The sequence below is a fragment of the Mesocricetus auratus genome, unplaced genomic scaffold (assembly GCF_017639785.1).
Source record: "Mesocricetus auratus isolate SY011 unplaced genomic scaffold, BCM_Maur_2.0 Super-Scaffold_4256, whole genome shotgun sequence".
In the NCBI taxonomy this organism is placed as follows: Eukaryota; Metazoa; Chordata; class Mammalia; order Rodentia; family Cricetidae; genus Mesocricetus; species Mesocricetus auratus.
Genome location: NW_024429182.1, coordinates 24877037 through 24898433, shown reverse-complemented (window position 1 = coordinate 24898433; position 21397 = coordinate 24877037). Strand labels below are relative to the sequence as shown.

Genomic DNA, 21397 nt, shown 5'->3' with positions numbered 1-21397 from the left:
CTCCCTCCCTCCCTGCCTCCCTCCCTCCCTCCCTCCCTCCCTCCCTCCCTCCCTCCCTCCCTCCCTCTCTCTCTCTCTTTCTCCTCTGCCTCCTACCAGATAAGGCAGGAGCTGGTAAGAAATGCAGATTCCCAGGCCTCACCTGAGACCAACCGAGGGCAATTCTTCAGTTTATCAAGATACCTGAGTGACCTGTCATCATATTAAGTATGAAGACTGGTTTCTAAGGGGTATTTCTTTTCTTTTTTTTCCCCTCCCCTCCTCCTCCCTCATTTTTTATTGCTTTTAATTTTTTTATGTTAATGTGTATGAGTGTTTGGCCGCATGCATGTATGTGTACCGTGTGCATGCCTGGTTCCTGTGGAGGTCTGAAGAGAGCATCTGATGCCCTAGGACTGGCTTTATGGATGGCTGTGAACCATCATGTGATGCTGGGAACCGAACTCAGGTCCTCTGCAAAAACAGCAAGGTCTATTAACCACTGAGCCATCTTCCCAAATCCCTAGATACTTCTAATGTGAAAAGGCTGGCGAACGCTGATAAATAAGCATCTTCCTAAATGACTTTTCTTACATGAGAAATTCCTACCTCAGCACCAACAAAGAACTTAAAACATGGTCTAGAGTCTGTTTGCATTTATTATGAATATAAAATATACATACAACACAATATACATTTACACATTTACAGTGTCTTTCCTTCTGCCTTTATTTCATCAAGCTCAGTTTATCATGGCCCTACTGCCCACCCCCTCCTCTGCCTCCCTGCACTTACACCCAGAACTCTCTTCACCTTGGGACATCCTGTGACTTGGTAACCAACCAGCCAAATCAAACCTATGGGTGAAGGGCGGGCTTCAGCGTCTGTCATGCATAATGGCTTCCGTTCTTTTCCCCATCACCACATGCCTTCTGTTGCTCATTCAGATAGCAGCCGTAAGGATTCAGAAGAGAGCTGCAAGAAGCACCCTCGACATTTCAAAATACCTTCAATAGCTTCTATGTGACCCAGGGCAAAAGTATGCAATTAGACGCCATTCATCCACAAGGTGTAAGATCTATGGGAAGACGCTGAATGTTGCATACAGATTAAGTTTTACTGCCCCCAAAAAATGCTCGTGAAAGGCTGAATACCAGTGTTAGGAAATAAATAAATAAATAGGAATAAATACAATGGTGAGATTTTGACACCTATAACCAACCCAGCACTTTCTTACAGCGACTTTAAGTCTATCTCCCTACCCTCTGGCGGACAAAAGCTGGGTTTTGTAGCTGCTTGCTCTTCTGGTAGGCAGTGCTTCGGAAATGCCTGTGAACAGCTCCTGTAGATAGTCTCCTTCCTTAGAATGTAGCTATGCGAGAGGTTTTGTAGCCATTCTCTTTGAGACTGTCGAATATTGCTTTTGTTCCATTCTGCCAGTGCAGGACCAGGTCCATGGGGGTCTTCCCAGCCTACACAGAAAAAGGGGGAACTTTGAGCTCTAGGTGGGGGGCACCTGTCAGTTCATACTCTCTGTATCTACGTTGATGAGGTATATTATCAAAGTACATGCTTTTACTATGAACGATCTACTGTTTGTTCAAACTATCTTATCATGCTGGGTTGTTGTTTTGGTTTGGTTTTTTTGGGGGGGGGGGTTTTTGGTTTTTGGTTTTTTTTTTTTTTGGCTTCTCCTTCCACCACTCACAGATCTGTCCCAGGTATTGGTAAAAAACAAAACCTGGTCCTTAGGCACTAAAGTAACAAAGATCCTCAGATCATTGTGAAATTAAAGCATGTATGTAGGTATTTCTAGGACCTTGCTGAAGGGCTCTGACGAGGCATTATTCAGTGCCTCCTGATAGTAAGTATACTGCCACCAAGCCATGGGTGACCAGCCAGTTGCTGCCTGGCTGCTGACTGCTCTGTAGGTTCTTCACAACTTCTCAGAATTTTCATCAGGACTTCTCAAAAAAAAAATGTACTTTCTTTTAAATTGATGTCAGTGACATGTAAATAAATAATTTTTCATTCCCTTATGTACATGTCTCATATTTACACATATTAAAACCACAGCACTTCTCAATTATTTTCTTTAGATATGAGAAGTCCTAAGTGTTACTCTCTATATTCAGCTCAGAAGTACTCTTGATCCCAGAAGTTGTAGACTGGCAGCTTTGATATGTTAATCACTCAGGTTAAGGTGGGGGGGAGAGGAAGAATCAAAAGATTTTCCTTGTGAATTTATGTCTTTTACAAAAAAAAAAATCAGGAAAGACTTCTGATTTCATAGAACTAGATTGGAGAAGAGTCACCATCAAATAACCTGCACAGACCATGATGGCCACTTACTGATGTCATTTATGTGACCTACATGGCCCTAGTGACTACATAATATCATTCATTTCTGCTTGTAGTCTTTCATGGTTTGTAAAAATAAGTAAATAAACACTTCTGCATCTTTGAAGATTGCCTTGAATGCATTTTAGACTCATTTTTTAAAGAGAGAAAATATTGGGTGCCACCAATCCCGATACCTAGCACAGGGGACCCTACTACTAACATTTCCCAAGTCAAGCAGGCTCCATCTAACCACTAACCACCATTCTTTCTTCTTGTCACCAGGTCAGGTTCCCACTCCATGTAGCCCAAGCTAGCCTCTTCCACGTGCTGGGATGTGGGGCACACTCAGCTTCCTTTTTAATTATCCCTTCATCCTCACAGTAACACAAGAAGAGGAAGTGGCCATTTGCCTCAAGAAGATCTTCTCCTGTAACAATTCTCCAAAACCCTCAAGAGCATTTCTTTGGTGATTTATCACTATTTCTCCTGCGGATCTTCTTTAAGCTATGGTAGATGATGTTTGTCTGGAGATTGTAACCATGAAGGTAAGTTGCTTACATTGGCCACGTACAGATGTACTTGTGTACACATGTACTTACGTAGGAATTCTTGGGACCTAATGTAGAAAATTATTTCAAGACACAGGCATATAAAGTAGAGAATGAATCAGAAAACTATAGGGACCCTGGGAGAATGGCAACATTTTACAGTGTCGTAGGAAAAGAGGGGCTATTTGGAATTCCCCAGATTGGATATTGATTAGTTTCAGTCTCTGTGTAAATTGAAACTATTTCGAGAAAGGTGGGTGTATTCATTCGCTCCTACTCCAGGCTCTATTTAGTCAGGAATGACAAGGGCAGGTTGGAATTATCCAATGTGGTTCTTATTTTCATTTTTTAAGATTTGTTTATTTACGTACTTTATGTATATGAGTGCTATGTCTGTATGCATGCCTGCAAGCCAGAGGAGGGCATTGGATCCATTATAGTTGGTTGTGAAACACCTTGTGGTTGCTGGGAATTGAACCACGGAGCCATCTCTCCAGCCCCACAATGTATATTTTAAAGGTGATAATTTTGGCCATCTTTTATTCAAGATCAATCTTTCAAAGAACTATTAGGCTCCAAGGTCAGAGAAGTTCTAGTTTCCCTGTGTCTGATTCTATGACCCGAGTCTTGCCACCTCTCACCCTGTCCTTATGGAAATAGACACATTTGAACTATCAGTGTATCTCAAAAATTTACTACCATGGGAATAATACTTTCAAATATCTGAGAATTTGAAAGTACCAGTGGTACCCTGGCTTTGACCACTTACACAGTTCTTGACGTTGAGGTCTGCCCCAAAGGTCATTAAAAGCCGAATCATCTTGTAGCGATTCAGCCTCACAGCATCATGCAGTGGGGTATCTCCTTCCTAGAAGCAGGATAAACAGATACGGTATGAAGCCAGGAAGTGGGCCCTGCTGGGGTACCCAAGCTTGCCTGAATAATTTCAAATAAGCTTATGGTGACTCAGCCCTGTCAGTTACTCACCCTGTCCTTGGCATTGAGGTCCGCCTCGCAGGCGATGAGGTGCTCTGCGCACTCGTAGTGACCAGTCCTCACCGCCACGTGCAGCGCTGTGCTGAGCAGCTAAAACATTAGAAAACAGGCAAGGGTGAGAACAGACAGTGCCGAGGCCTCAAGGCACGTGCAAACAGGGTGTGTGCGTGGCTGAGGTGTGCACAGAATAATGACTGACAGAGGACCTCCGTGAGCAGGCAGGGAGCAGAAGCCTAAGGAAGGGCAGGGAAATACCTTGTCTCGGGCACTGATTCTGGCGCCTTTGTTCAACAACAGTTTCAGGACATCTGCGTTTCCTCCACGACATGCCCAGTGGATGGCTGTGGATTCAAGCTATTTGGGAAAGAAAAAAAAAACACAAGATGAGAGTGTGAAAGAGAATCTAGTTGGGGCTGGGGGTTTGGTCTTTGGTTTTAAAGGTCCAGAGAATATGGACAACTGATGGTTCTTGGTACTTTTGGTCTTGAGAGCCACTTCTAAGTTTCTTGCTAAACAGTTCAGCTAAACTGTGAGTGGCTGAATTTGTAGTTAGGAAGCTTTCAATATGTCTGGTTACACTCCAGAATATCTTAATATGGATCTAACACCTCATCCCATCTTCTTGTCTTGCTCTGGCCATCTCCTGCTGGCTCTGTGCTATTGTTTACACTAGCACAGCCTAGGGACCTCAGCTGTCAATCACTGTGGCCACTGCACTGTAATTTGAAGAGTCTGCCACCTCTCTGCTTTGTTTGGTGCATCTCTGGACTTCCAGATTCCAAACTTGGGAGTTTGGGCATCTCTTCATTGGAACTTTATTATCATTAGTTTCTTTTTTTTTCCCCCAGTATTTTGTTCTTTGATTCAATTCAGGCTAGGTTCTTTGGAATTTTTTTATTCCTTTTCCATTTTACCATAATGTCAAATTGAGCTGCATATAAATAAATGAAGCATTTTCCAGTTCAATCTTCAGGGTATAAAATATATTGTATACTGGTCTTTATGGAAATCACAGCAACTGATTGCTAGGGTCTGAATAGCAGCCACTTTCCTGAGACCTGATTCATTTAGCATGCAGCCTGACTCCCAATCTCATCGGTGGCAATTGGCATCCATCATATGAAGTATGCAGCTAGGACATTCTCATGCGCTGCTGGCAGCCGAGGGGCCAGGAGCAGGCTGTGCCGTCTGACGGAAGGGAAGGAGTACAGTGCTGAAAGACCAGGAATGCTACCGACTTGATAATGACCCAAACTCTGGTGAGGTTACAGAATTCTGCCCAAAGACTTTCACTTCCTTCTCTTCTCTGCAACGCTCCTTTCCTTCTCAGGCTGTCTGGAAAATGCTTTCCACATGACCTCGTCTCATTGCCCAGCTTCCTTTTGTATGGAGAAATGAGCTTTTGACTAGTTTTCTCAGATCAATTTTCAATCCAATTGGGCCAGTTTTTCATTGTACGTTTTCCTGAGCTTTTTTCAGATGGTCTGCTTATTTTGGCTCATTTCCAAGCAAAGAAATATATTTACCATATCACGGAATTCAATCTGGGCTCCAGCCTCCATTAACTTCTCCACAATTGCCAAGTGTCCTTCTAGGCATGCTCTATGGAGAGCAGTCCGTTTATACTGTCAAAGATAAAAACAAGAGATAGTGGTGCATATAAAAATGCATATAATCCTTTAAGAGCTATGAAGCTGGGACTATGATGACCTAAGTGATAGAAAGGCCAAGATTGTTTTATGAATGAGAATGCCAGAGCTCACTGAAATTGCAGGATTAGAATAATTGTCTAGCAGTTAGAACCTGAGCTTCCTGTCCTAGACTCTTCCTAAGTGCCAAAGGCCAAGGAAGGCAGATGTGGACTTCAAACCTCAAAACCCATCTTGATTCTGAAAGGTCCCTTTTTGTGTTTGCACATGCCAAGTAAGGCAGACAGTTTTCTTCCATCCAGAATGGATGCTAGATTGGAGATATACATATGTACATAAACATTCAATTCATTTTTCAAAGAAAGGAAACTCAGCTTTGGTGTGAGCCGTCCCATCAGCTCACGGGAGATGAAATGCGAAGTCATGGTTTCTGACAATTGGCTTTGTGTTAAAGAGCCAGTAGGCTAACGGAATGAGACTGTGCTTACAGATAAACAGCGACAAAGACAATGTACTGGAGCTGCTTCCCATCAGGCAGTGACAGAGCTGGACTGCGAATTCCACCTTCCCCTTCTAATGCTGAGCTATCTGGGTCTGATGAAAGGCACTGCTAATAACACCTTTCTCCAGAAGACACTTTTTGGCCTGGAAGTCTAGCCAAAGGATCTAAGAAGTTAAAGACAAACTGTCTTCATATATGTCAGACAGAATTATGGGAATAGAAAAACTATGCAATTCATCATACTAACCTAGTAGGGGAGAACAATACATTCATTTTTATGCTCCTGGCAGATGTGGCAACAGCTGGAGAACCTTTTAAGTGGAAGACATCGCAGACTGTATTTGCCAGCCTACAGGAAGTCATGGGTCTTACCTCATCGCAGACATCAGGGCTGTTCTTGTCGGACAGGAATTTCTCTACAACAGGCAGTTTGTTCTCCAGTGCGGCTTTCAGAAACCTCGGCACATCCACAGGTTCAGTCTAAAGTGAGGTAGTGAGGATGGAGGAGGGAGAGGAAGAGGAGGGGGAGAGGAGGGGGGAGGGAGAAGGAGAAGGGGAAGAAGGAGAAGGAATGTGGGGTGGTAAAGAAGTGTAGGGGAAAGTTTAAGAGAACAGAGAGAGATTGAAGAGAAAGGAAGGAAAGACAAGAAAAGAATAGAAACAAAATGATCATGGGCTTTGCAGTGGTCTCCCCCTCCACAGCATTCACCCCTGCAACCCACATGGATGTACAGTTCTGGAAACCAAACAGTCCTTACAATAATTTCAGGTTCTGGTTCCTTTACAGCTGCAACTTTAGCTTTCTTGTATTTTTTTCTTTTCTTCAGTTGAATGATTATTTCAAGGTCTTCTAAGTTTTCAAGCTTTGATCTTTGTTCTAGTTTTTTCTTTTTGATCTAGAGAGAGAGAGAGAGAAGAAGAAGAAGGAGGAGAAGGAGGAAGAAGAAGAGGAGGAAGAAGAAGAAGATAGTGAGTTCGAGAGTTCGAGCTGGTGGTGTATAAACAAAACCTGCGGTGTCTAAGGGAAGTGTGTAAATGGTTTGCTCATAAAGGAAATTTAAAACACTTTTAAGTAAATGTCTGACTTCAGTGATTTTTTTCTTTAAAGTATCTGGGGTCAAATTTTTAATCTAAGTCTTATTTACTTTCTTTGCTTGTAGAACTAGCTCTTGACTAATTGGATGGAGACACAATGGAGTCTCTCAGTGATCGTTTTGTAATTAGTACTATAAGCCCCAGATTTCTATAGAATTTGTTTTCTCACTCTCAAAAACTAAAGTATGTTTTACCTAGGAAAGAAAATGCATATTAAGTTCTCAAATATTGATATGTTCTCTCTCAAGTGACCCCCCACTGCTCAGAGTCTCAGAAACAGAGACCACTGCCAACTAGCACACTTGTTATGTTAGTAAGCTATAAACTTCAATAAAACTTCAACAAAAGTAAATATCAATAAATACAGCAAATTGATTCTGACTATGATCCATGATAACTAATGTTATCAAGAAGAAAAAAAATCTCACCTTGACATTAAGTAAACAGTGTGTCCCATTGGGGTTTCCCTAGTTATGATTATCTTTCTGTATTTTGATCAAGACATGACCATAGCACATAAAATCATTGATTCAGAGTCCAGAGGTCATGGTCTTATCTCAGAATCATTTCCCAAATCACTTCCATGTATACTGACTCTTTGCATCTTTGTGGGTTCAAGTTTGGTGAGGAGACATCTTTAGAATGGTTTATTTATTTTCCTTCTCTCCTCCTGTCTTATTCAAGGGATTTCCACACTCCAGTCTCCTACTGGTAGAGTCTATGGAAGGTCCTTACCTCTGCCTCTCGCTGTTTTTCACTTTTCCATTGTTGCTCCTCTGGGTTCACACAGTGGACTGGAAGAGTCTTCAAATCCTCTTGTTTCTCCAAAGCAATGGCAGCTTCATATTCCCCGTCTCTGAAGTCCCCGGGGAGGAATTCCCCTGTAGCCCCACTGCTGTTCTTCTTCCCTGTTACCTACATGCGAGGAGGATGGTGACATCAGGGATGGTGACATCAGAACCAGTGCTGTCCATCCTAGGCTCACTCTCCACAAAAGATGCTGCAGGAGGCCCTCAGTCCTTCCTCCCTGAGGGCCACCGCATTCAGGCAGTGCGCTGTTAGAGACTTAACTACAGATCTCCCAGGATGACCTTTGGGTGTTGTCTTACTCTCAAGAGTATAAGACACGGTATGTGTCAGATTGACACGCATAACTTTACTTTTAGCCACATAACCGACTTTCTCTTAGGAAATTCACTAACTAAATTGACTTACTTTTTAATTCTTTCATTTCAGCCTTGAGGTGTAAAGTGCCCAGACAATTATTTTTGCAGTAAAATTTTTACCCCAAGTCATGATAACTACATTATTGCATACCATACTAATGAAACCCAAGGAGAAGACAACAAACAAGAACTATGCAGAAAATGCATTGCTGCCAGCTATTTTTTCCACTTTCTCTTGTTTCATCACATAAACAAACCCTGTTCCATACTTGACATTTGCAGACTTCCCTTACATTATGCCTGAAAAAGAAAGGTCATCTGAACTTTCAAATAAAAGCCAAGATGAAGCAGGTATTGACAGGTAAAAAGATGTCTTACATACCAACTCCTCTACTCTCAGCACCATCATGTTGGCAGCAGTGAGTCTGTATGTTTTCCTCTCCGGCGGATGAACCCTTGGAGTTGGCCCTGCTGAGGCCCTCCACACCAGCTGGTTATATAGTTAGGGCTGGGTGAGATAATCTTCCAACCTGGGAAGTCAAGTATCACCCTGCCCCCACCAATGGCCAACTCAGAGGCAGGTGAATTTTCATTCCAGACTCAGTGTCTGGGAAGCCCAAGAGGGGGGAGATGACAAGCTGGCCACAGTGTGTGCGAATCAGGAAGAAATGTGAGAGGGCCATTCCTTTGGCAGTGACCGCACAGCTCAGCAATGCGAGTCATCCTACTTATCGGGAAGCCAGGGACAGCTGTCTGTTCGAATTGCACCACACCGCTGCTCCTTTTTCCTTCTTTGCCAGCTTTCATATGACTAGCCTATCAAGAAAATGCAAGCACTGTGCATCACACTCACAGGAATACAATATCTTTCTGATAAGTGGACTTATCAGCACTCCAGTTGGGGGAAGTGTTGCTTCAGGACATCCTATTCCTGTGGCTAAACAGCCCAAGGGGAAGGAGCTGGGTTTGGTGGCACTTGTCTATATCTGTTTGGAATTCTCTGGAGTGATGTCTGGGGCTAAAATGGCCCCATGACATGCCACCTTACCATCATTATAAGAAATTGAAAGCATTCAGTATTGCACTTTTATTTTATGGTGTCACTGGCTATAATTAGCACATGGCATGCTTACTGCATTCTAAAACTGAAGGCTAATCAAAAGTGTTTGCCTAAAAATGGATCGGTGTGGTTCAGAGACAGGTATGAGGCCAGTTATTAGCAGAAACATGACCTCGATGCTGTCACTGAGATAAAGTTTTTATACATTATGGGGAAAGCTTGGGTGAGCCCGAGAAAAATGCAGATTTGAAACTGGAGATTTGTGGGCTAATGATAGAGTATCTGCCTAGATACAAGAGGCTAGCGTGTTCTGTCCCTCACCCTGAAACAAGAAAGCCACAAGCTTTGCTCCTGAGAGAGGCAGAAATGATTGTTTCTGGCTTCTCGTTGCTGAGGTGTTAAATTATGAAAAATATAAATAGTTAAGTCTTTTTATAGTTCAAGGGAAAGAGTCTATCTTCAAAGCCACTTACAAGACGTTTTTTGATAAAAGGAATGATAGAAGAATGAAAGGGGAGTTAGCATTGGAGGAAAGTGTTAATTAGTGTGTTATGTTTACTACGTTGACCTTTTATGTTCCTCCTCAAATTCACCATTCAGCAAGCATGGTTGCTATTCTCACAACCCCCCAGCTGAAAATGTTCATTCAATAAATTGTGTTTCTAGAACCTTCAGAATGAGACATTGTCCTGAAAACCAACACACTGACTAATACCTTGTATTCCGTGGGTTCACCTCTCCTAATGCTCTGTCCTGAGAGGCTATCAAAGGACAGCCATAGCTCTCTTCTTTCTCCAGTTAACACATCTTCTTTGGGCACTTGAAGTGAGAAGCAGCCATATTGCTTTTTTCATTCCTGTGGCCTTATATGCCAGGACTGGCTCAGAACTAAGGGGAGCGTGAGACCTTCCCTTTGAGGAAGGCCTCTGGGCTGTTGAACATTCTTGAATCTCAGAGCTCTTTGTACCTTCCAAGCTCAAGCAAAGCCAAGGATCTGGTTTTACAGAGAAAACTCTGGAGCACAGAGACAGTAGGCAACTTGCTGGTGTTTAATGCACAGTTAGATGGGGAGGCTCTCATAGTTCCACCCATGAGAAGCAGAAAATCATGAGACCAGATCAAGTTTCCTGACACAGTTCCTACTCAGATTTACTCAGAGCCCAGCCCACACAAACCTGACTTTCTGTGAGCACATCATTTCCAAGAACTCAAACTAGGGAGGAAGGCTTACCCAGACTATTCCTCTCTCCACTCAGGTGGTGTCCTTCTAAAATCAGACTAATCCCAAGTAAGAAGCTCCAGGAAATCCCAATGAACACTGTAGAGGTCGGGCTTGCAGGGGAACTAGAATGAGCTGCATTTCACAAAAGCAACGAACTAGGAAGCATTTATGGCTGGCAAAGCCGCTGTCCGGCAGACCCCCAGTAGGTTAGGTTTGCCATTATTAAATATGAGAGGATCCTCTTTTGGTTGCTTATTCTGGTTTGGTTTGGGGGTTCTCATGTGCTGGGAATGAACACAAAGCGTCAGGCATGCCTATGCAAGTGCTGTACCACTGAGCTGCATCCTAAGCGTGGGTTTTTGTTTTTGAACCTAGATGCATGTAAGTCCCTAACAACAGATAAGGGGAAATTGCATTTTAAATCATTTGTATACATCAAAATCCAGGGCAAAACTTCTCAACTGGAAGAGAAAGCTCCTATCACTCTATTTTAAGGCTCTTCCTTCCTAAGAAAGTTCACATGGCAGATAAACTCAGAGGTATGTATGTTTGGCTTTATCACAATCTCGGGGCATAACCTTTCTTTGCCAGGATGCATTGAAGCATCGAATCTCTTAGTTGAATCTCCAATTGTTTAGCAATAACAGGCATCTTTGATGAGAACCAGCAAGAGAATGACGCTGGAGCTCAGCTGGTGGGACTGTGCAAGCTTTGCTGTCTTCTTGGGATTTATGCATTGATGGGTGAAATGACAGATGATCAGAATCGTAATCCTCTGTGGAGGCAGAGAATATGTGAGGCAGAGAAGTATTCTCTAATGGTATCCAGCACCTGAAAGGGTGCTCAGACCCCACCAAGGCTCAGGTGCTACAGTTCAACTACAAGGCTAATTTTGCCTTTCTGCATGAATGCGAAATATTTCATTTTCACACATTTTCCTCTATTTTTAATTGCATGGGTAACATGCACATCATTTTTAAAGATCAATAACATGGGAAATGTTGCTCTGTTGAGCTCTTACCGAGTGTTGATTTGATGTATGACTTTTCCACTTACTAATAGGCCTTAGAGATCATTCTCTCCCAGCGCAAACAAATCTACCTCATTATTTTAAGGAGCTGGATGATTTTCGCACTTGAAGTGCATATCTTATTTGACTTCTCTCCTATTTATGAGCATGGCATTTTTCCACAATGGTTGCATTTATTTGCTATAGCTGAAGGCATTTTTATAAAGCACATCAAATTTTATTGTTATTGACATTCCTTGACCTTAAAAAACCCAACTCGACACTAAAAGAAGAGCCCCAAGGACTGTGGCCAGATTCTGACTTGGAAGACATCTTGTTCCACTGTTGCACTTATACTTGTGTCTTTGCCAACCCCTGAATAGCCTCCTGGTCCCAACTCCTGCTCACCTTCGTTGGCTCAGACAAATGCCCAGCATCCAAGTGTCCTTACAGCCAAGGATGACTCATTGGAAAATGCCAAAGGGAAGTCAGTGAAGCAAGCAAACAAGTTTTAAGGTTGTTTCCCCTCACCTGCCAACCAGGAATGGAACCATCTATGTATGAACAACATAAAAGTGTGCAAGGAACATTTGAGCAGTGTTCTGGCAGTCACTGCCAAGAGACAAACATGAAAATTGAAATGCTTCCACTCTGGGCTCTGGATAGGACTGTTTTGAGTGGACAGGGAGTTCCCGTTCAGAATGTTAGAGGCCTCCTGACACTAGGTAGGTGAAGGCTGGAGGTCTAATCCCAGAGACCTTGATACAGTCTACAAAAGAAATCCCAGACAAGCCCCTGAAATGATACAGTCTAGAAATGATGACACAGTCTAGGATTCTTGACTGGGTTAGTTTTTCTCTGCCAGTTAAAGAATTAAACGGCAGGAAAATCCTCCAGCACAAAGGCAGTGTTAGAGAATTGTTTCCACAGACAAAATTATCACTAAAGGCATTTAGTGGGGGTGAGCAAACACCTAATTCAGGGTTCATCAGTTCAAAGACAGGCAGAATGGTCGCTCTGCCACCATTGTGTGACTTATCCTGATCCAGGCTGGAACCTGCTGGCCTGAGACAAAAGTTGCCGGACTTTTGTCTCAAGTTAGGAAGTTGAGGAAGAAGCTGGCCACCTTGGAAATTCTCCGCCTTTCTTACCTAATCGTGGACTCTCTCCATATCTGTCTACCCACCAGGAAGTCTGTCTGGCTCTTGGTCTCTCAGCCTGACAGTAGGCAATGTGTAATAGTGAATAAAGCACCTTTCTATCAATTCTGCTATTCACATTAACTCATCTCAGCCAATGGGCATAGCTACACAGACACTAGAGTCAAGGAAATTTAGTCAAGGGACAATGTCCCCTGTGAAAGTTTTGCAAAGGCAGATAATTCCATTCTAGTAATTGACTATAGCTAACTTTCAAGATCTGACTGAGGGCTTGACACTTCAAAGGCATAGACAAATGCTAGGCAAGCCATTGGGCTAAATAAATATTTAGCTGAACTCCAGTGAGATTCTTAAATTCATTTCCAGCCAAACCACATAGCTTGAATTCTACTTTTAGTGTGAAATAAATTGCACGGTTTTTCATGATAACTGACAGGTAATCCCCTAGTAGTAAAGAAAGTCAAGGGTAAATGCTTATGACTGAGGACTCGAAAGGATAGTGCTTCATTATAACCCTCCAAATGCAAACAAACCCTAAAGAGTGCATCCTCCCAGTTAGAGTCCCAGAGATGTAAATTAGCATTTCCCAGGGTGGTAGTTCTGAGAACTGAAGATTTTCGTATCTTAGAGGGCCATGAAGCTTAAAAAACAAACAAATGAAAACTTACACTCATGATTCCAGACACACAAATTACAAATCTCTGTACTACAGAAAAAAAAAGATTAGTGTTTAAGAAAACTTTCTGGTGGTGCATTCCTTTAATCCCAGCACTCAGGAGGCAGAGGCAGGCAGATTTATGTGAGTTCAAGGCCAGCCCGGTCTACAGAGTGAGTGCCAGGACAGGCTCCAAAGCCACAGAGAAAAACCCTGTCTGGAAAAAAAAGAGAGAAAGAAAAGAAAAGAAAAGAAAAGAAAAGAAAAGAAAAGAAGACCTGGTTCTAATCTCCAGTACTCCAGGATGCAAATTTATATGTGGATATTCCTTTTAAGTTGTACTAGACAGTTCAGCTGTCCTGACCTTAGTCTAAGAATTTGATTATTAATAACTGTCATGATGAAGACCATGGAAACCAAAAAAATTAATAAAATGAATTCTTTCCAGGCTTAGGATATAGCTTGGTGGTAGAGTTCTCACATGTCCAGTTCATCATGGTTCCCAGCACTGGGACAAGGGGGAGAGAAAAGAAGAAAAGAAGGAAGGAAGGAAGGAAGGAAGGAAGGAAGGAAGGAAGGAAGGAAGGAAGGAAGGAAGGAAAGAAGAAGAAAGGAAGGAAGGAAGGAAGGAAAGAAGAAGAAAGGAAGGAAGGAAGGAAGGAAGGAAGGAAAGAAGAAGAAAGGAAGGAAGGAAGGAAAGAAGAAGAAAGGAAGGAAGGAAGGAAGGAAGGAAGGAAGGAAGGAAGGAAGGAAGGAAGGAAGGAAGGAAAGAGGGGAAGATGCAAGGAAGGAGAAAGGAAGGGAAAAATAAAAGGACAATTACTCTTCTAATATTTATTTGGCCATACTGTGTTCAGATCCTCTACTCCTCACAAGAAACAGACTCCTCTATCCTTGTGGGGTTTATAGTTTTGCTGAATTATTTAAGGGAAATCTCACTGTAACACATTTCATCTACCCCAAGTCAAGGAGACTGAATGAATGCAGAAGAGAAGTTATGGTGTGTGTGTGTGTGTGTGTGTGTGTGTGTGTGTGTGTGTGTGTGTGTACACTAATATCAGAAATGAATTGGTTGAAACCATTAACGCTCTTAAAACTGACAGATAACTTTATCACAATGAAAAGCACCTTAATTTTGAACTTGAAGTTATGATCGTATAGTGGTATAGTGTGGTATTTAGTACTGTCAGAGTTGGATTAGCTCATTAAAACTTTATTGGTTAATTTAAGACTATGAACAGTAGCAGCATAATGAGAGAGAGAAATCTGGAACATGTTTCATTCATTTGAATGTCTCAATCACTTTTTTTTAATCATCACTCAAGTCTTTTTATCCTCAGACATTCATAACTTGAATTCATAGTCCCAATGTTACCATCTTAGATCTTTCCGTCCTCAGACCTTCATAGCTTGCATTTGTCATCAGACCTTCACACACCTTACACTTTCTATCTTCACATAGATAAACCCTAAAGTATCTGTTCTTGAAATCTGTTTTGTAACAGTTGAAGCCTTGGAGGCACTTTTAAGTTGGCAAAGCTACCAGTGGTCAAAAGCATCAGAGTTCTTGAGAACGATAAAATTTTACCTGAGTTAATGATTAGAGAACAAGGACTTACTAGCTGACCGCATGAACGGCCATCCCCTAGATGAAAGGCAGAATTTCTCCATGGCTACAGCTGCCATTTATGAAGCAAGTTTCAGGTGGAGTTTCTTCAGTGTCCAGTCTTCCTGGAGGAAATGCCAACATTTTGCTAACGTTGGTGCATGTAACTCGGCAGGTTTTCCTGACATTTGCTCCTGCCCGTGGGAGTCTGAAATATGCCAGGACCCTGTAGCCTTCAACTCAGTCACTTTTCCAGCTAAGGACCTCTGGATTCTTCCATTCACCACTGCTATGTCTGGTAAGTCCACCCCTCGTTCTCTACCTTGGCCCATGTTTCCATGAGTTAGGACTCATATTGAGACTGGGATCTTTAGCCTTTTTGACCCAGTGAAAATCCCAGTGCTGGGTGACCAAATGTCTCTCAGGCTCTGGGAGCCCTTGGTCCCTGATTTGTGATTGAGGGACCACAAAATCAGCTTGTGCCTATTGTATCTGATCCTCCCTTAGTCTATGGGACAATGGAGATTATAGGCTTTGGATCTTCTCTACCTCTCTCATGGGAGCTGAGCGCCCCATATCAAACCATATACATGCTTATTGGCACCCTATATTCTCCAGTGATCCTAGTTGGAAGAAGTGTGGCCTCTGCTCTTTTTCATTTGTCTGTTTCCCTCCTCTTCCTGGCATGCTAAAACTCTCCCTGCCGCTTCCCATCATGGCTAACCCTTTCTTAGGGCAGGATCTTCCTTCCACCTGGGAACGCCCTGTTTCACTTCCTGTTTCTTCTCTGTGCAGATGCCAGGGGTTCACAGTGGGTTGGCTTGAGATGGCATCTGCTCAGGACTCTCTGAGAGTTTTTCACTTTTCATCTTTCCTCCCCACGAATGAGGTTTTTGGGTTTTGCATCCTAGCATAGTCAATACTGTCCCGTGCATTCATTTCTCAGACCTACGGTGGTCTTTTTGGGTGTTGTGCCCCTTGGACTCTGATGTCCTGTTGGTTTCACACACCTTTCTGCCTCACTCGTGGAGAAAAAAAGCCAACAAGATTATATCTCAAAACTTTCTAACCTCTGCTGGACAGGAATGTGTTTATGACCCCTGCCATCTCGACCATGTAGGCCTACCCACTCCCCTCCCTCAGTCTAGGCAGAGGAACAGTCTAGCTAGTTTTTGCTGACAAACCCTGCTGTCAGACATAGTTCATTTACTTTTTTGCCTTTTATTGTTTGTCTCTAATTTCTTCTTTCACTGGCTCTGTTGCGCATGGCTTGTTTGTGTAATGGTTTGCCTTTCCAGAGCCTGGTAGGGTACATTTCACGCAGAAAACAAAAAAGCAAAAACAAACAGACGAACAAAAACCTTTGCCTGTTCCATCTGCAGTGGATCTGCTTTCTTGTCACTGGAAGTTTTAAGTCTACTCTGTGTCTTTAAATGTCCTGTATGTTCACTAAAAGTACAGATCAGAGATGACACTCTTGTTCTCCCATTCTTCTTACCTTTACCCAGTCTTGTTTAATATATCTCTGTATGTCTGTACAAGTGATTTAAATTTAACTTTATATATGCGAGTGTAAGCTAACTCTATATGCAACTTAAATTTAACTGTGCTGTCTCAAATATTTCTAAATTGTTATGTCTTTAAGTGATGCTAACCATTTAAGGTTATAAAGGTCTATTTCAAATCAACAGAATATTTACACCACCCAGTCCATCCTGTAAGCTATTTACAAAGATTAAGCTTCTATTAATGGGATTTTTCTCTACTACTTTGTCCTTTATAGGCATAAATCTAACCTACTAAGTTAAAACCAGTTACACTCAGGCTGGAGGTATCTGAGTAAAACATCCCTCCACAGTCTCTCAGCTTGGATCCAGTTCTCCAGATAGATTCTATCTTAATGTCATTGTAACCATACAAAGTACAGATTAATTAATTACAGTGTTAAATCCTTACCTAGCCACCTAAGTGCTTAAGACAAGTAACTAAAGACAAATTTTGTCTGCTGAGATATACTAAATATACAGGTAGTCCTCAAATTCTCAGAGATCTAGAGAATATGGCATTTTAAATGTTTTATTGAAAAGTTTTTTAATAACAGAGAGACAGGCCATCTGCTGGCACCATCCCACTTCCTCCAAGAAGACTGAACACTGAAGAAACTCCACCCACAAAAGTGGTAATGCTAGTGCCTTTCACTCAACTGCGGCAAAGGACTCTTTGAACCATGGTCAAGAAGATGGTGGAATCAACTTTCTCCACATTGCTTGGGCCAACAGTAGGCAAGTCTTCCTAAAGCTCCTAATCCACAAGTCCTATGCTATCAGCAGAAGACAGGTGTCCTTAAAGCCTCTGACCTCAACAACTATGGAGGTCCATGTGGCTAGCTAGGAAGTCTCTGTTCTCTAATCATTAATTCAGGTAAAACTTTATCCTTCTCAAGAACTCTGATGCAGGTTGATGGCTGGTAGGTTTCAGTGTAACTCATATTTACCATTCCTTTGTTTAAAAAATGTTTTAAGGTATAACAAAGTAACTTAAGGTATAGAAATGCAAGTTATCAGATTTCTTTCTCATTATGCTACTGCTCATAGTCTTAACATTAATCAATAAAGTTCTGATAAGCTACTAATCCAACTGACAGAATACTAAACATCACACTCTACCACTCTATGATCATAACTACAAGCTCAAAATTAACTGTGTTAAAGATATCTGTCAGTTTTAAGAATGTTAATGGTTATGACCAAATCATTTCTAACATGAGTATTCTAATGTATCTAAAATTTATGTTTTCACAAACTCAAAGGATTCTTATAAGTTCCAGGGAGCCGAATTGGACCCACCCAAAACAGGTCAGATTCACTCCAGGTAAATATTCAACCTTTCCTTGGTCCCGGGACTCCCTTCCCTTATCTTGGAACCCCTCCTCATCTTTTGATCCTCTTCCCCTCAAGTACCAGGTCCTAAGAAATTTTTTTTCCTAAACTTAAACTTGTCCTCTGCTCCGCCAACATCTTGCCAGGTCTAAAGAGGCTCCAGAGCGTTCCATATAGACTGAACTGCGATGAAACAACCAGCTATCCCAGGATGTGGCAGGACCCCAGCATTCTCAGGTTCCCCAAAGATGCTCAACCCCCCCCAGGTCAGCAGGAAGTAGTCTTGAGAACTCAACGTCCTAATTTCCCTAACCTGCCACACCTAACTCCTCACCATTTTAATAGTAAAGGTGGGAATGTAAGGACTCAGGCATTATGCTTGCCTGTCCCTGTCACCTGGCAAAGTGCACTCAGGCTGTACTCTGGTCAGGGTTCCATGAGTACTAGGGTGCACACAGGTGCAAAGGACCCCTTTAAAAGAAAGCCCTTTGCCCATTTATGCTCTTTTTGCTCTTTCAGGCTCTTCTCTCTCTACTCTCTTCTCATTCTGCTCTCTTCCTGCCCTCCCCGCTCTCTCCTTCCTGCTGTTTCCCTGGGGCAGACAGGACTTTTCCTGTCTCCCTCTTCTCTTCTGTCCTCTGTCTCTGTGTCTCTTTACCTCTTCTCTCTTTCCTTCGCCCTCCTTCCCTTTCTCACTTAAACTCTGCCAGCCTGGCGTGTTTGTCCCTCTGCCTGTCACCCTCGCCTACCATGGAATCCACCATGGTCCCTCACACACACACACCCAATGTCCCCCCTCCAACTTTATACTAACAGTCACCACTCCCTTTATTACATTTAACATCAGACTTTTCTTTAATCTGCCTATCTCCTTGAACACAGGAGTTATCCATAGGTGTCCCTTTCTTCCTCAAGATGTACATTTTGTGTTTTTTCTTGCTCAGCTTACTCCATTTTTAGGTCTGCATAAGAGAGAACATTAATAGCCTCATGACAGAGTCAATACTAAACTGTTTTGAGATTTTTTTCTGCCAATGTCATTAATCCAAAACTCTTCAATTTAGCCGCTGACAGATGAAGGCAAAAATTATCCATGTTCTTAGCCAAAACATCACCAGAATGGTCTCTAAGCCACATACAAATATTCTTCTCTCTGAAACCTCTTGAGCCAGCCCCTCACAGTTCAAGCCACCCTCAGCACCCACTGCCTTCCATGTTCCTACTAGGATGGTCACTTAAGCCCCACTTAAAACACTCAGTTGCTTTTCTAATCTAAAAGTCCCAAAGTCCATATCCTCCATGGTCAGGCTTATCATAGCAATCCCCCACTCCTGGTACCAACTTCTGTCTTAGTCGGGTTTTATTGCTGTGAGGAGACACAACGTCATAGCAACTCTTACAAAGGAAAATATTTAATTGGGACTGGCTTATAGTTGAGAGGTTTAGTCCATTACCATCATGGTGGAAAACATGGTGGCACACAGGCAGGCATGGTGCTGGAGAGTCAGCTGAGAGCTCTACATCTGGACCTGTAGGCATCAGGAAGAGACTCACCACCACCACCACCACCACCACCACCACCCCTTGACACACTTCCTCCAACAAGGTCACACCTACTCCAACAAGGCCATATCTCCTAATAGTGCCACTCCCTATGGGCCTGTGGGGGCCATTTTTATTCAAACAACCACAAGGTTTAAAATTTAAGTGAAACCTTGGAAGTCACAGAATCAAAAAATAGAAATAAATACCCATAACTGCAATGTATAGACTGCAACCCTGGTTCTCCAAAGCTTTTAAAAAAGAAACATGGTTATACGGCTTTCACCAGCCCAAAGGATAGCATAGCCATGCCCTCCAATCTGAGTTTTTTTTTAACTGTCACACCTTATATTGACAGCAATTAAAATATCAACTTCAAGCTGGGACCCAAACCAAACCAACCATAGTGATTACTTTAAATACATTTGTGTTCCCAGGCTTACTAAGTACCCCAAAGATTGGAGAAAGAGGAGGAGTAAAAGAGGAAGAGGAATAGGGGAAAGAAGAGAAGAGAAGAGGGGAGGAGGAGGAAGAAGAGGAGGAGGCGAAGAAGTTTCACTGTAAGGTCCCTACTGGCCTTGAACTCATGCTCTCCCTGCCTGATTCTCTCGAGTGCTGGGATTACTGGCATACTGCCACACTGAAAATTAGATATTTTGATTAACCTTCTGCTTTATCGTCTCTGCTCTGCCTCGCCAAACTCTTTTCTTTGTGGTAAGGGTCAGATGGGTAGCCTGTGACTTTCTATTAAAATTCATATTTCCTCCAAACACTAGGTTATTGTTTAGGCTTCTTCACTAATTTTCATAGTTTTAGAAATGCAAAAATCATAAGAATCATCATTCTTAGGTTGTGATAAGCTTGACTTTACTATCTATTGCAACTTCAAGAACAATCAGTTAAAATATGATTGCATAATTATTCCCCCTCCACTTTTTGAAAGGCCAAATTTATTGTGGATGGTGGAGAATTGGTAATGAAGCAAGGCTGGGTTTCTTCTTTTTAAATTATATTTTCAAAAGAAGTCCAATCGTCATAGCAACGCTCTGAAAAGATTCTGATGCAACTTTGGAATTACTTCACATACCCAATTACATAGGATGTCTGCTTGGGATGAGAGATAAATGCTTCTGTGACTGCAAACATAGAAAGAAAATCCATCTTCATATTTTTAGCCATTTATTAAAGCAGAGGAAAATCGTTTTCAAAATGCAATTTCTGGCTTCAAGAAAGATTATTGCAAAAAAAAGAAAAAAGTGTCTCGGTGCAGTTTGGAGTTTCCTAATAAAACAGAGACTGCCACAAGTCATCTTCACTATAAATTCTTCTGCATTGTCTATCCTCAGGCCCTTTGAAATCCTCAAGGGCAAGCAGGAAGATACCAAGGACTAAGACCTCTGACACATCAGAACTGTGTTGTGACACAAGTTTCTTGTGGCTTACCTAAATCTTGGCAGTTTGTCTGTTTGTCTCAACCTAATACCAGGAAACAATATCACCATCAACAACAGTGTTTTCTGTTAGTCAAAGGTAGAGAAAAAAATTGAAGCTCCAATGGTGATATCTTGTTTGTACAAATGAAGCATGTCTGAAGATCAGAGGGTGGAGCTTGCCAGTAACTAACTATAGAGGTCTGGAGGTCTATACAGACAGACAGGAAGTGAGATGGCCTGGTAGAGAAAGGTATATGGGCAGGAGGAAATGGAAACTTGGTCTTTTTCCGCTGAAAAGCTAGTCAGGTAAAGGTGGCTCTGGCTTGCTCTTTCTCTCTGATCTCTCAGCATTATTCCTTATATCTGACTCTGGGCTTTTATGATTAAGACCTATTAGAACTCGTGTTACAAGTTCCTGCCATGGAATATGTGTGAGCTACCACACTCCATCCATGGTTGCTCCTCTTGAGTTTTAGTTTTTTGGAAGGTGAAAGGGACTTTGATATTGTTCCATCCAGTCCCCTAATTTCACATTTTGAAACAAGTAACTCCT

General features: G+C 42.2%; 1 protein-coding gene and 2 long non-coding RNA genes across 3 annotated transcripts; 2 read left to right on the top strand and 1 right to left on the bottom strand.

The window, feature by feature from the left end:
* Nucleotides 1–620: 620 nt before the first annotated feature.
* On the bottom strand, nt 621–8793 carry Ankrd1 (ankyrin repeat domain 1). Its single transcript, XM_005063667.4, has 9 exons — nt 8661–8793; nt 7848–8027; nt 6776–6913; nt 6390–6497; nt 5393–5491; nt 4122–4220; nt 3858–3956; nt 3640–3738; nt 621–1451 (listed from the first exon to the last, which is right to left on the bottom strand). The coding sequence occupies exons 1-9, from the start codon at nt 8685–8687 to the stop codon at nt 1341–1343; spliced, it is 960 nt and encodes a 319-aa protein (XP_005063724.1). The 5' UTR covers nt 8688–8793; the 3' UTR covers nt 621–1340.
* LOC121140319 lies at nt 1451–10006 on the top strand. Its single transcript, XR_005877099.1, has 3 exons — nt 1451–2867; nt 6918–8241; nt 8349–10006. It is a non-coding gene; the product is annotated as an uncharacterized LOC121140319 (long non-coding RNA).
* A 4888-nt stretch (nt 10007–14894) lies between these two features.
* On the top strand, nt 14895–20682 carry LOC106022293. Its single transcript, XR_001197313.3, has 3 exons — nt 14895–15288; nt 17092–18135; nt 19849–20682. It is a non-coding gene; the product is annotated as an uncharacterized LOC106022293 (long non-coding RNA).
* Nucleotides 20683–21397: the final 715 nt, after the last annotated feature.